The sequence below is a fragment of the Pleurodeles waltl genome, chromosome 5 (genome assembly GCF_031143425.1).
Source record: "Pleurodeles waltl isolate 20211129_DDA chromosome 5, aPleWal1.hap1.20221129, whole genome shotgun sequence".
Lineage (NCBI taxonomy): Eukaryota > Metazoa > Chordata > Amphibia > Caudata > Salamandridae > Pleurodeles > Pleurodeles waltl.
The window spans coordinates 834994312-835010203 of record NC_090444.1 but is presented as its reverse complement, the minus strand read 5'-3'; the positions used below and the strand labels follow the sequence as shown (position 1 = coordinate 835010203).

Here is a 15892-nt window from a genome sequence, read left to right as displayed (position 1 = left end):
CATTTCTGTGTGGGATCACCACACTGGAACAAATTTCCTACCATCCAATGTTCCCCTCAGTCTTCTGGTAAAAATGATACCTCACTTGTGTAGGTGGGTCAAGTGCCTGTGATAGGGAAGAGCCAAAAACATGTTGAAATTGAGAGGGAACCAAAGCGGGTCCAAAAGGCAGTTTGAGAGAAAAACAAAAAAGTTTTTTGGCTGACAAGTGGGGCAGAATTTTTATTGGTATAGATGCGACAATGCTGGGTGGTAGGAATTTTGTGGAATACGGAAGATTACATCAAAAATGTGTGATTTCCAGCAAAGGTGGAGGTTTGCAGGGCATTGTGGGTAGGAAAATGGTGAGGGGTGCATGTGAAGCACATCACCCTGGACTCACCCAGTTGTTTAGTTTTCAGATGTGTCTAGGTCTTGTGGATTTTTCTACATGACAGCATCCCAAAGTCCAAAAGTGCAGCCCTCACAATTCCAAGTGGGAGGATTTTGAGTTAGACAAGCTCTCATGGCCCAAATGTAAAACTAGAACACAAAATAATCAAATGTCCTCTTGCTTGGCATGGGATAAGATGTTTTAGTGTGCGGGGGAGAGCTGAAAGACTGCTACCCCCTTCAGTTGGGGTGAGGGCATAACCATGCCCATACTAGTTGGTTACCAACCACCCCGCTATTTTCTTTTTTTTGTTTTTTGATTTATTTCTTTTTTTTTTTTTTTTTTTTATTCCCTGGCATCTAGTAGGTTTTCTGCCCTCCCCCATTTCCCAGAAGAGAATGGGAGATAATTGCCCCATTTGCCCACCAGTGGGCAGAACAACTTTGGCACCTTTCTTTCTTTCTTTCTTTCTTTCTTTCTTTCTTTCTTTCTTTCTTTCTTTCTTTCTTTCTTTCTTTCTTTCTTGTGGGCTTTCTGCCCCCCCCCCTCCCCTTGGGGGCAGATTGGCTTTCCAAAAACTGGCCGCTCTGCATCCAAGGGGGGCATATATGGCCAACAGTAATGTGCCCCCCATGGGGAGCGGCCGTTGCCCAAGGGGATGCCCCACCAACAAAACACATACACACACACCCCCACACCAATCCGTGGTGCCTAATTGGTTTCTGCCTCCCCTGGAGGCAGATTGGCCTAATACAAATAGGCCAATCTGCCCCCAAGGGGGGCAGAAATAGCCTAAGATACAATTGCCCCCCAGGGGAGTGACCCTTGCCTAAGGTGTCGCTCCTATCTGTAAAAAAAAAAAAAAAAAAAAAATTCCCTGATGCCTAGTGGCTTCTGCCCATCGGCCAAATAAAAATAGGCTAATCTACTCCCAAGGGTGGCAGAAATAGCCTAAAATAAATTTGTCCACCCAGGGGAGCGACAATCGCCTAAGGGGTCACTCCCCACATGTAAACAATAAAAAAAAAAAAAAAAAAAAGAACCCTGGTGTCCTGTTCAAATCTTTTATGTCCAGCCAGTCAGCACAAGAAAAGTCTTCCTTGCACTACTAGATTTCTCATATTGTACAAAAAGTCACTAAATTAATATGTGCTTTAACCCTGGGTATCTTGACACAAAATCAGTTAGACTTAGGGGGTCATTTTGAGTTTGGCAAGCGGAAAAGTCCGCCCGCCAAACTCCTGCGGTCAGGTTGCCGCTCAGTGTGGCCGCCTTCCGGGGGCCCCAATTTCAAGTTCCCGCAGCGGGGAACAGCCCACAACATTGACGCTGGCTCTTAATGGAGCTGGCAGCAATTTTGCGGTGCGTAGGGTGCAACAGCACCCGTCGAGCTTTTCGTTGTCTGCATAGCAGACAGTGAAAAGCACGACAGGGCTGTCTGGGGGGGGGGGGGTGCTGCACTGCCCATGCCAAGTGCAGGGGCCCCTCTCTACCCCGGTGCGACCCGCCATGTAAAAGCTGGCAGTGAGGGTGTTGTAATCCCCAGGGTGGTGCTGCATGCAGGATTGGGACCGCCGGCACTACGAGCCCCTCCTGTAGAGGCGGTTCGGCCGTGGCGCTTTCGCCATGGTCATAATATGGCAGTCGGACCACCGATTTGGCGGTGGTCAGACTGCCACCGTGGCCCTAACGGTCTAAAGACCGCCAGAGTCATCATGAGGCCCATAATGTAGAGGCAATGTGTAAACAAACCAAGTAAAATCCCAAATCAATTTAGAGAAAAATCCAATCAGTATAACCAGGATTATGTATTTTTAAAGTTTTTTTAAGGTTCAAAATAGCACCTAAATATATAAAAGTGCCAACCACAGACATCTGGTCACCTTTAGCACTAACACTGAGAGTCCAGGAGTGTATGGAGACTGCTTGGGGGTTCAGGACTCATTTAGGCTGGATTCAGATGCAGTCCCAAGATGGTGGGAGCCTGTTATGTTCCTGTGGCTCTGAACAAGAGGCCAATAAACTAGCTCTTGGCGTCACTTCTAGTAGTGGACTCCAGGCAGCAAAGCAGTCCTTCTAGGTAAAGTAGCAGTCTGGCAGAGAGCCCACAGGTCACAGAAGAAGGCAGTGCTCTGATAATCCTTCCGCAGGTCCTGTAATGAACTGAAAAGTGTGATCTGAAGGTCTATTTTTTATACCCTTCTGCCCTTCTCCTAGCAATTAGGAGATATTTCTGGAAAGGTTCTTTGACTTTCTTGGAATTTACTGACTTCCCTGCCCTTGCTCCAAGGTGGCTGCAGTGGTAATGCAGCATTGTTAGGTCTAGTGTGAGGAGACAGGGCACAGCTTATTCAGGTGCAAGCAGTGTGACGCTGTATTCAGGCTGCAGTGGCAGGCAATGTACAGGTTTTTAGAGGGCTACCTAATAGGTAGCACAATAAGTGCTGCAGGCCCATTCATTTTCAGGCCCTGGGTATTTCGTATACCTCTACTAGGGATTTACGCGCTAATTAAGTATACCAATTGGGTAGATAAACTAATTAAACCATTTGTTGGGGAGAGAGCATAAGTACTTCATCACTGATTAGCCGTGCACAAAGTCCTAAGGCCAACAAGAGCAAAAATTCAGCAAAAATAGGAAGGCAAAAAGTTTGGGGTTGACCCTGTAGAGAGGGCCATTTCCAACATTTATATACCTTCAATGTTGTCCTTTTTGATAATTCAGCAAATGAACAGTGCACTATAAACATTCATTCTGGCACCATTTAGTTACGTGTTACCATTATATAATGTTTGGCAGGTCCCTAGGAAAGCCCACGTATGTTTGGTATTGCCTGACTCCAGACCTGATGAGTTTTCTGGCTTAGCACGCATGGGATTTTTTTATCCATTGGAGAAATGTGACAAAATATTTATAAAAATTTGTAAAGAAATTAGGTTTCGCCTTTCAGACAGCTAGTAACTGTCTGTTAGCAAAAGATCTTTTGTGGACCATACCAAAAACTTAGTGGGTTAGTTTGTCATTTTCTTACCATTTGTTGGCTTTATTGACATTCTTATTTTATGGCTTGAATTCCTCGTTATTGTTTGTTCCTCTCTTGGAGCATAGAATTTTTATTTATTTTTTTATTTTTAACTGGGTGACATATCCTTCCACGGCTCACGTTTAAGGAACTACTTTCTTGTACTGGTAGAGAAAAGGGCTAAATAAAATAGTGTGTGTGTCCTTACATATGCATCCTTATGCCTCCTGACGTATGCTTGTGCACGTCTTCGTGCATGTGCATACTTATGGAATGACATGACGATGTCCTACCTCAAAGCCGATAGGTCAGAAAGGCAAGACCTATTGTATTTGCCAATATATGTTTTTATTTTACTCATTGATTATCTATGTGCAGTCCTTCACAGCTTCCCTTTACTCTGATGTAAACCCTACAAAATATTTTACAACTTTCTTAAACCCATTATAGAGTTTTTGGTCTATATTTTTGTCTAAACGTCTGCTCGATCATGGGTCTTTATCGTTACCCATCTGTATTACTAGTTGCCATGTGCTTTTTTTTTTTTCTCCTTTTTTTTCCTCCTTGCCTTTTGTTTTTTAGTTGAACTTCCTGTCACGTTTGTCACCGTTATCCCAATAATCCATGTCTAAGTATAATGTGAAACGGCTGTGACTTATTACTGTATAATACACGAACCGACGTTTTGTACCAAAAAACAGACATTTGAAGGAAAATTACACGTTAGCATGAGCAATGCTTGTTATCTAGTTTCTATGTCCGAAGCATTCATATAGGATAACGTCTTTGTTCTGTTTTCTAGAAACTGTTAATGAAACTTCGGAAACCAAGGATCACAGCAACCATTTGGTCATCAGGAAAAATTATTTGCACGGGCGCCACAAGGTGGGATTTAAATGTTTTATAATCACTACCATGACTCACCCCTTTGTGACACAGTGATATTTTGAGCTAGTGTAACTTTCTGCTCCGATTGTTTTTCTAGCAAGGATGTTTTTTTGTCACATGAACGAGCTTGACCACCTCCATAGATATTTGTTTACGGGAATAATAAGAAAATTATAGAAATTTTCAGTGTGAAAGCAAACTTTATCCTTTTTGTTAGGCTTTGAATTATTTGCCAAATTGTTTCGTTATGTTAGCATTCAAGTAGGATTCAGTTGTAATCCCTTAAAGAAATTGGTTGTACGCTTCTTCTCTGTGAAGTTCTGGAACACTCGCAGTCTATCACCATTACTGTAGGAGGATGGACTGGCTTGTAGTGAGTACCAAGGGGTACTTGCACCTTGCACCAGGCCCAGTTATCCCTTATTAGTGTATAGGGTGTCTAGCAGCTTAGGCTGATAGATAATGGTAGCTTAGCAAAGCAGCTCAGGCTGAACTAGGAGACGTGTGAAGCTACTACAGTACCACTTAGTGTCATATGCACAATATCATAAGAAAACACAATACACAGTTATACTAAAAATAAAGGTACTTTATTTTTATGACAATATGCCAAAGTATCTTAGAGTGTACCCTCAGTGAGAGGATAGGAAATATACACAAGATATATATACACAATAGCAAAAATATGCAGTATAGTCTTAGAAAACAGTGCAAACAATGTATAGTTACAATAGGATGCAATGGGGAAACATAGGGATAGGGGCAACACAAACCATATACTCCAGAAGTGGAATGCGAACCACGAATGGACCCCAAACCTATGTGACCTTGTAGAGGGTCGCTGGGACTATTAGAAAATAGTGAGAGTTAGAAAAATAACCCTCCCCAAGACCCTGAAAAGTGAGTGCAAAGTGCACCAAAGTTCCCCTAAGGACAAAATAGTCGTGTTAGAGGGAGAATGCAAGGAAAACACAAATCAGCAATGCAACAACGATGGATTCCTGTCTGAGGGTACCTGTGGAACAAGGGGACCAAGTCCAAAAGTCACAAGCAGCTCGGAGATGGGCAGATGCCCAAGAAATGCCAGCGGTTGGTGCAAAGAAGCTCTTTCTAGGCTGAAGAACTGTGAATACTGCCGGAACGACAAGGGCTAGAGACTTCCCCTTTGGAGGATGGATCCCCCACGCCTTGGAGAGTCGTGCAGAAGTGTTTTCCCGCCGGATGGACGCCAACAAGCCTTGCTACATGCAAATCGTGCGTTTGGCGTTTTTGGACGCTGCTGGGGCCCAGGAGGGACCAGAAGGTCGCAAATTGGACCTGCAGAGAGAGGGGACGTCGAGCAAGACAAAGAGCCCTCACTGAAGCAGGTAGCACCCGGAGAAGTGCCAGAAACAGGCACTACGAGGATGCGTGAAACAGTGCTCGCCGAAGTTGCACAAAGGAGTCCCACGTCGCCGGAGACCAACTTAGAAAGTCGTGCAATGCAGGTTAGAGTGCCGTGGACCCAGGCTTGGCTGTGCACACAGGATTTCCGCCGGAAGTGCACAGGGGCCGGAGAAGCTTGCAAAGTCGCGGTTCCCAGCAATGCAGCCCAGCGAGGTGAGGCAAGGACTTACCTCCACCAGACTTGGGCTGAAGAGTCACTGGACTGTGGGGGTCACTTGGACAGTGTCGCTGGATTCGAGGGACCTCGCTCGTCGTGCTGAGAGGAGACCCAAGGGACCGGAAATGCAGCTTTTTGGTGCCTGCGGTTGCAGGGGGAAGATTCCGTCGACCCACGGGAGATTTCTTCGGAGCTTCTGGTGCAGAGAGGAGGCAGACTACCCCCACAGCATGCACAAGCAGGAAAACAGTCGAGAAGGCGGCAGGATCAGCGTTACAGAGTTGCAGTAGTCGTCTTTGCTACTATGTTGCAGGTTTGCAGGCTTCCAGCGCGGTCAGCGGTCGATTCCTTATCAGAAGGTGAAGAGGGAGATGCAGAGGAACTCGGCTGAGCTCATGCATTCGTTATCTAAAGTTTCCCCAGAGACAGAGACCCTAAATAGCCAGAAAAGAGGGTTTGGCTACCTAGGAGAGAGGAAAGGCTACTAACACCTGAAGGAGCCAATCAGCAGGAGTCTCTGACGTCACCTGGTGGCACTGGCCACTCAGAGCAGTCCAGTGTGCCAGCAGCACCTCTGTTTCCAAGATGGCAGAGGTCTGGAGCACACTGGAGGAGCTCTGGACACCTCCCAGGGGAGGTGCAGGTCAGGGGAGTGGTCACTCCCCTTTCCTTTGTCCAGTTTCGCGCCAGAGCAGGGGCTAAGGGGTCCCTGAACCGGTGTAGACTGGCTTATGCAGAATTGGGCACCTCTGTGCCCAACAAAGCATTTCCAGAGGCTGGGGGAGGCTACTCCTCCCCTGCCTTCACACCATTTTCCAAAGGGAGAGGGTGTCACACCCTCTCTCAGAGGAAGTTCTTTGTTCTGCCATCCTGGGCCAGGCCTGGCTGGACCCCAGGAGGGCAGCTGCCTGTCTGAGGGGTTGGCAGCAGCAGCAGCTGCAGAGAAACCCCAGGAAGGGCAGTCTGGCAGTACCAGGGTCTGTGCTACAGACCACTGGGATCATGGAATTGTACCAACAATGCCAGGATGGCATAGAGGGGGCAATTCCATGATCATAGACATGTTACATGGCCATATTCGGAGTTACCATGGTGAAGCTACATATAGGTAGTGACCTATATGTAGTGCACGCGTGTAATGGTGTCCCCGCACTCACAAAGTTCAGGGAATTGGCTCTGAACAATGTGGGGGCACCTTGGCTAGTGCCAGGGTGCCCACACATTAAGTAACTTTGCACCTAACCTTTACCAGGTAAAGGTTAGACATATAGGTGACTTATAAGTTACTTAAGTGCAGTGTAAAATGGCTGTGAAATAACGTGGACGTTATTTCACTCAGGCTGCAGTGGCAGGCCTGTGTAAGAATTGTCAGAGCTCCCTATGGGTGGCAAAAGAAATGCTGCAGCCCATAGGGATCTCCTGGAACCCCAATACCCTGGGTACCTCAGTACCATATACTAGGGAATTATAAGGGTGTTCCAGTAAGCCAATGTAAATTGGTAAAAATGGTCACTAGCCTGTTAGTGACAATTTGAAAGTAATGAGAGAGCATAACCACTGAGGTTCTGATTAGCAGAGCCTCAGTGAGACAGTTAGGCACCACACAGGGAACATATACATGCACACCTATGAGCACTGGGGCCCTGTGTGACAGGGTCCCAGTGACACATACATATAGGCCACAAACCTATGAGCACTGGGGTCCTGACTAGCAGGATCCCAGTGACACATAACAAACATACTGAAAACATAGTGTTTTCACTATGATCACTGAGGCCTGGCTATCAGGATCCCAGTGAGACAGTGAAAACAGTGACAAACACCCTGACATACACTCACAAACAGGCCAAAAGTGGGGGTAACAAGGCTAGAAAGAGGCTACCTTCTCACAATTACCTATTGCTAAAATTATTTTCTGATGTTTAGTTCGAGAGCATTACATTTCATAAACGGAACTGATTATTGCACTCAAAAAATAAAATCCAGCAACCTTAAAAATAACGTTTTAGAACTAAATTCCTCGAAGGTTAGAGATTCTAATCGAGCAATTGCTGCATCTCTAATGGTTCCCCTTCTTAAGGCTCCAGGTAGGCAATTATGTGTACCAAAATGCAGCATATCCGCAACTAGCAAATATGGTTAAGTGAAACGTATAATAAAAGGTAAAAAAAGTAATTCTAACTGAAACCATGGGTATCTGTTCTCCACACTGATGATTAAAAAAAACAAAAAAAACACACACATGGCAAAGTCACTGCAGTTCATTTAAAATGTACAAGTATATAGTGAAACTCTAGTATGGCGAAGGTTTATGTGGGTGGGTAGCATGAAAAACTCAATCTCTTGTTGGAATGTCTTTTTGCATTGTCAGAACCGCACTTGGCACTTTTTCACGAGTTGTATACACCCGCCATTTCAGAGGGATGAATAGAGATAGGGACCAAATGTACGCCTTTCCTGGTGTGTTTTGCAATCTAGAAGTAAAAATAATATTTGGAATCTCAGGATAATGAGGGCAGCTATTTATTTTCTCCCAATAAACAGTGGAAAACATTGGAGTAAGTGTACTTCAAATTTCACGATAGTGACTCTGGTTATTAAGTTACAGTTTCCATTGTAATCCATTTTAGGTCTGCCATGACTACATAGCTCTCTCAATACCAATCGTATTACCAGTTTTTTAAAATGTGCATTGAGTGGTATTTTGCGGCAACCAGAGCATGGACGTCATTTAGGGGGTCGCCAGTGGTTGTAGGTAAGACACCCGTCTTAGCTCCTTCAACCCCTTGCCTCAAAGAAAAATCACACACTTTAACAAAAAGTGTTTTTCAATCTTTAATGCTAAACGTAATAATGCCTGACTAATTATTGGAACGGTCTGTCTCTATAGAAATTGGTGAGCATAATCCAAGCATGTTCTTTCCGGTATTTTGGGAACAGAATGCACATCCCCAAATCTATGTAAAACGTTTTGCGCTACTTCTTGGATTTTGTTCCTGTTCGGTGGGGAAAGTGAAGTGACTGTTTGGGATGCAGTGTCCGAAGAGTTCACTCACAGGCAACTGATTCAAACACCTCTGCCACAATGTATCAATCCAGGTCTCTCCAAAGATTTCGTCTGGGTTCAAACTCCCTCCTGAACCTCCAGTGAGCTGATATGTAGATTCATAAAGGACGGGTAAAGGTACAGAAAAATCATAGATTTGCTAATAACTTTGAGAAAAGATTTATGTATCTGCAGACACTTGCTAAACACTTAGTATATTTAGCTTACTGTTGATATTTTGAGTTTTGTGTACATCCGTCAAGTGGTTGTCACATTTAAGAGAGGCAGGGTCCAAACACTGTTCATTTGCGGATATATATTCGACAGTATTTAATGAATTTGCATTAAAGTTTGCATGTAGTTAGCCAGCTAATCCAAGTGCAGGGATGTTAGGTTTAAGTGTGATCAAATAAGGTGGTGCAAAGCTAAAAGGGGCGGAGGGAGAATCAAAATATCTATTGTCACTGTTATTCATAAGACCTGTTTGAACATGCCTTGCCCTTAAGGCCAGGTCCTGTGGCAAACTTTAATGCACACAGCTGAAGGCCATGCCAATCGCGGTGAAGGTTTCAACATGATAGAGAAGAAATGTCTGGTCAATGACACATGTGGCTGTAGATACATAGGCACTGCATACGTCTCCCATTTAGGGTTGGGTTCTGAGTGGTGCTAATTGTTTCTCTCTCAGTGATAGTGCGCATGGGCATGGACTCCTTTGTTAGATTGTTTTATCTCCACTGTCTGGTTCGGACATGTGTCTTCGCTTTCTTTCAACTCGCTCCGGTTCGAAATCTTTCCTCTATCTTATCTTCTTTCAACTGTATTGTTTCCGCTTGCACTTTTCCACCATAGTGCTGGCTTCCAATTGTTGGTCCTGGCACCGACCATGCGCTTCCCAGGATGTCCTCGCCCAACTCTGGCCCACCTTACAATGTGACACTGATATGCCAACCTGATGGAATGGACACCATTCCGTTTTTGCTCTCGGTGCCATGCTAAATTTCCCCACACCGATCAACATCCAGTGTGTAAACTTTGCCTCTCCCCTGATCATCAAGAGGTTATCTGTGAAACCTGCAAATCATTCTGATCGAAGACGACGCTTCAGGACTGAAGGGCACATCAATCTGAAACTGAGCACAAGACTCCGGAGAATACCCCCAGCATCTATTGGAGACCATGGATGCTCGTCAGTGCCGCCTCCAAATTCAGAAGGGTACAGGATGCATTATCACCTCTTCCCCTCCTGTACGTTTGAAGAGGAAGCTGTCCTTTCAGGAAGCTTTGGACACTCCTCCCCCTTAGAAGTGGAAAACCACCAGCCCACCTCATAGGCCTGCACCACCTCTTCCTGCACTCCTCAGCAATCCCCTTTAATTACTGGAAAATATTTGGGTGGGCCGCCACATGATCCAGATCTCTGGGACACTTGTGATCCTGACCCCATCCCTTCTAGCGACCCATACCTCTACTCCGCACACCCCACACCACCAGAAGAGAACTGCTTCCTATCCACAAGTAGTGGCATGGGCAGCTGTATTCCATAATGTAGTTACACAAGGATCCTATTGAGTAGGGCTTCTTGTTTGATGCACTATCCTTTATGCACAGAGATATTCAGTTCCTCCCAATGCTCGATGGTATGCTTAGTCATGCTGATGAAATTAAGAAACCTGTCCACTCTAGGGATATCGCCCATAGTGTTGACAAAAAAAAATACAAACCATCTTCCTCTGACTAGATATATATTAGATCTCGGGTCTCTCAAACACAGTTGTTGCTACCACAGTGCAAAAACGTGCTAACAGTCAGGCCACTGAGGACTCCCCTCCTCCAGAGAAGGAGAGTAAGAAAATTGATGCTGCAGGCAAAAGGGTTTCGGCGGAATCCAGCCAATCATTGGCATATTGCCAACTGGCAAGCTTTATTGGCCAAATATGACTGAGCTCTCTGTGATGAAACGGAGGAGCTCATCCAATTTCTACCAGATGAGCATAACAAAAGAGGCCAACAAATAGTTGCTGAGGGTCAAATATTTTCAAACAACTCATTTTGTTGTGCCCTGGACGCCGCAGACACAGCTGCACTCAGCATTAATACTATTGTCTGCCTCAGAAGGCATGCTTGGCTTTGCTGCTCCAGTTTGAAACCAGAGGTGCAGCAAGTGGTCCTTAATATGCCCTTTGACAAGGAGCACCTTTTTTGGGCCTATTGACACAGCAAAAGCCATGGGTGTCCTCAACTTTCCAACAGAGAGGGGCACTTTTCATCACCCAGGTATTATAGGCTCCTTCAAACCACCTACATTACACTCCAGACAGTCTAAAGCCTCCTTTTGAGACAAAAATAAGGGATGAGCTAAGAGTACTGCCTCCCGAAGCTTTCCCCTGATTGCAAAGCAGTGAGTACCGCGATCTACGCCTTCTGGATCACTACCACTACCAGAGTATTCAAGAAGTGTTTAGCAGTGGTGGCTGCACACCTCAGAATGCAGAACATCCACTTCTTCCCTTATCTCGGTGACTGGTTCATCAAAGCCAGCACCTTACAACAGTGCCCACATCTCACCCAGTTGACAGTGAATCTCCTTCATGCACAGGAATTTATGCTGAACTTCTCCAAGTCCCACCTTCAACCTCGTCGGGTACAGATGTATCTAGGAGCCATTCTCAATGAAGAGTTAGGGTTAGCATACCCCAACCCAACTTGTGTTGAGTTTTCGGTCTCTTCTCCCTCAATTTCAGGAGAATCATATGTACTCAGCTAGGACAGTTATGAACTTTTAGTGATGATGGCATCTTACATTGCCGTAGTTCCCCATGCCAGACTACTAATGTGTCCCCCACAGCAGTGTCTGCCCCATCAGTGGTCTCAGTCACAAGTCACTAGGAAGATCTAGTGTTGTTAAACCCCCAGACTCACTGCTCTCTGCAATGGTGGAACATGATACATTTCTAAAAAGGTGACCTTTTCCGGGCGCTGTGCCTCAGGTCATACTGATCACATACAGATACATCACTGACAGGTCGGAGCGCTCCCCTCCAAGACCTCACAGTACAGGGCCTCTGGGATCGCAGTCACCAATCCCTACAAATCAGTTATATCAAGCTTCAGGCATTTCTTCATCACCTATCTTACAAAGTTGTCTTAGTCCGCACAGACATAACAGGCATGTCTTTTCTACAGAAACGGGGGAGGGGGCTGGGGCACATTGTCACAATTGTCACAACACTCTCAGACAATATAGAAGTGGGCTCTCCACCACCACATTCACCTGGTGGCAGAGTATCTCCTAGGGACGAACAAAAACTTTGCAGACCTGCTCAGCAGGATGCAGCAACAAGTCCACAAATGTGAGCTCCACCCACAAGTCCTTCAGCCATACTTCGCAAACTGGGTAACTCCTCTGATAGATATTTTCGCGACAGCAGAAAACGCAAAATGCCCAAGCTTTACCTTCAGGGATCAACACCCTCTATCCAAGGGCAACGCTCCGTGGATGAATTGGTTAGGAGTATTTGTTTACACTTTCCACCTCTCCCCCTCGTTCCATTTCTTTTTTTTTTTTGGGTCAGAGGATCAAGTAAACGTCTCTCCCCCATGATCCTTGTAGCTCCCATTGGGTGCGTCAGCAATGGCTTACCACACTTCTGGACCTATCAGTAGTCACCCACAAGATGATCCACAGCTGGCAGAACCTTCTCACTCAAAATCAAAGACAAATCAAACATCTAGACCCAAAGTCACTCAACCTTGCAATATGGCTCCTGAGGCCATAGAGTTTGATTACTTAGGATTGCCTGCGGAATGCATGGCCAATTTGAGGAAAGCTTGTAGACTCACAGCTAGAGCATGTTATGCTGCAAAATAGAAACATTTTATTTGCTACTGCCAACCCACACATATTGACTCCATGTTCAAGAGAACATTTACTGGTGCTGTTCAAGAGATCATTTACCTGCTCCATTTACAAAAGGCAAATTTAGCTTACACTTCAATTTGCCTACATCCTGCAGCTACAGCTGCATATCTACAGAACAGACTAAATATTTCTTTGCTCAGAATCCAAATCATTAAACCATTCATGGAAGCCCTTAAAAGGGTAATTCAACCTGGGTGCCCCCCCTGCACCGCCCTAGAACCTCAATATTGTGTTTACCAGGTTCATGGGCCCTTCACTTCATTCATGTCCTCTTCGATTTTTTTTTTTGATTTTTTTTCCTTTCTTTTTTCTTTTTTTTCTTTTTTGGAAGGTAGCTTTCGTAGTTGCTATCACATCGCTCAGGTGTGTCATTGAGCCCCAAGCATTAACCTTGTAAGAACCTTTCTCCCAGATTCAGAGAGACAAGGTGGTCATTCGCACAAACCTGAAGTTCCTTCCTAAAGTGGTTTCACAATTCCATATAAACCAATCCATTCGGCTACCAGTCTTCTTTCTGCATCCTAACTGTTGGGGAAAGCTCTCGCCATACTCTAGATGTTAAAAGAACTCATGTTTTACATTGACAGAACCAAAGAATTTATAAGACTTACCTGATCTTTGTAGTTTTTTCAGTACCTCACAAAGGCAGTCCATATCGAAAACAGGCATAGCTAGATGGATTGTTAAAGGTTTGCAAATTTGTTATGCTAAAGCAAAGATACAGATACCTGTTACTCGTAGAGCACAGCCTACTAGGAAAAAAGATGCCACTATGGCTTTTCTTGGAAATATCCCCATAGCTGACATTTGTAAGGCAGCTACATGGTCTACACCACACACATTCACAAAACATCACTATGTGGATGTACTAGCATGTCAGGAAGCCAATTTAGGTCAAATTGTGCTATGAACACTTTTCAGGTAAACTGCAACTCCTATGGCATAGCCACAGCGCTTTTATGAAGACACTGCTTTACAGTCCATGCAGAGCATGTGTATCTACAGAAACACATGCCATCGAACAGAAAATGTTACTTACCCAGGAAGCATCTGTTCGTGGCATATAAAACTGTAGATTCACATGCTCCCTCCTCCCCTGAAGCTTGTGGCTGTTGCAGTTAGGTTATATTTGTACATGTGTATTTACATTTGCATGTACATCTTTGTTTCTCTATACTTCTCCTACACTCCTTTTCTCACCTGATTGCGGGAAAATAATCTCACAAACGAGCTGTAGGAAGTTGGCTCTGTATATACTATTTCAAAGTAAGAAATAGTGTGCACAGAGTCCAAGGGTTCCCCTTAGAGGTAAGATGGTAGCAAAAAGAGAATTCTAATGCTCTATTTTGTGGTAGTGTGGTCGAGCAGTAGGCTTATCAGAGGGTAGTGTTAAGGATTTGTTGTACACACACAGGCAATAAATGAGGAACACACACTCAGAGACAATTCCAGGCCAATAGGTTTTTATATAGAAAAATATCTTTTCTTAGTTTATTTTAAGAACCACAGGTTCAAGATTTACAAACAATACTTTAAATGAAAGGTATTTCACTCAGATATCTTAGGAACTTTGAATCATCACAATAGCATGTACAGTTTTGGCAAAAATGGCAATAAGCTATTTTAAAATTGGACACTGCAAAATTCAACAGTTCCTGGGGGAGGTAAGTATTTGTTAGTTATTCATGTAAGTAAAGCACATACAGGGTTCAAAGTTGGGTCCAAGGTAGCCCAGAGTTGGTGGTTCAGGGCAACTTCAAAGTTACCACACCAGCAGCTCAGGGTCGGTTAGGTGCAGAGATCAAAGTGGTGCCCAAAACGCATAGGCTTCAATGGAGAAGGGGGTGCCCCGGTTCCAGTCTGCCAGCAGGTAAGTACCCGCGACTTCGGAGGGCAGACCAGGGGGGTTTTGTAGGGCACCGGGGAGGGCACAAGTCAGCACAAAAAGTACACCCTCAGCGGCACAGGGGCGGCCGGGTGCAGAGTGCAAACAGGCGTCGGGTTTGCAATAGGTTTCAATGGGAGACCCAGGGGTCCCTTCAGCGAAACAGGCAGGCAAAGGGGGGGGGGGGCTCCTTGGAGTAGCCACCACCTGGGCAAGGGAGAGGGCCACCTGGGGGTCGCTTCTGCACTGGAGGTCGGATCCTTCAGGTCCTGGGGGCTGCGGGTGCAGTGGGTTACCCAGGCGTCAGGTTCTTTGAAGCAGGCAGTCGTGGTCAGGGGGAGCCTCTGGATTCCCTCTGCAGGCGTCGCTGTGGAGGACCAGGGGGGTCAACTCTGGCTGCTCACAGGCTCGCAGTTGCCGGGGAGTCCTCCCTGTAGTGTTGTTTCTCTGCAGGTCGAGCCAGGGGTGTCGGGTACAGAGTGGAATGTCTCACGCTTCCGGCGGGAATGTGTAGTCCTTTAAAAGATGTTTCTTTGTTGCAAGTTTCAGTCTTTGTGGAACAGGGCCGCTGTCCTCGGGAGTTCTTGGTCCTTTTAGATGCAGGGTAGTCTTTGGAGGCTTCAGAGGTCGCTGGACCCTGGGGGGACGCGTCGCTGTTGCAGTTTTTCTCGAAGTGGGGAGACAGGCCGGTAGGGCTGGGGCCAAAGCAGTTGGTGTCTCCGTCTTCTCTGCAGGGCCTCAGGTCAGCAGTCCTTCGTCTTCAGGTTGCAGGAATCTATCTTGCTTGGTTCTGAGGGCCCCTAAATACTCAATTTAGGGGTGTGTTTAGGTCTGGGAGGTTAGTAGCCAATGGCTACTAGCCCTGAGGTTGGCTACACCCTCTTTGTGCCTCCTCCTTGAGGGGACGGGGGCACATCCCTAATCCTGTTGGGGGAATCCTCCATCTTCAAGATGGAGGATTTCTAAAAGTCAGTCACCTCAGCTCAGGACACCTTAGGGGTTGTCCTGACTGGCCAGTGACTCCTCCTTGTTTTTCTCATCATCTCCTCCGGCCTTGCCGCCAAAATTGGGCCCGTGGCCAGAGGGGGCGGGCATCTCCACTAGCTGGGATGCCCTGTGGTGCTGTAACAAAGAGGGTGAGCATTTGAGGCT

General features: G+C 45.8%; 1 protein-coding gene across 5 annotated transcripts in view; it reads left to right on the top strand.

Moving 5' to 3' along the window:
- The window catches only part of TBPL1 (TATA-box binding protein like 1), a 219964-nt gene that overhangs the window by 65805 nt on the left and 138267 nt on the right, over nt 1-15892 (top strand). For all 5 annotated transcript variants that reach the window (XM_069234882.1, XM_069234885.1, XM_069234884.1 and 2 more), the window contains one exon: nt 4199-4281. In XM_069234882.1, the coding sequence (XP_069090983.1) occupies nt 4199-4281 (83 nt within the window). The remainder of the gene's footprint in view (nt 1-4198; nt 4282-15892) is intronic.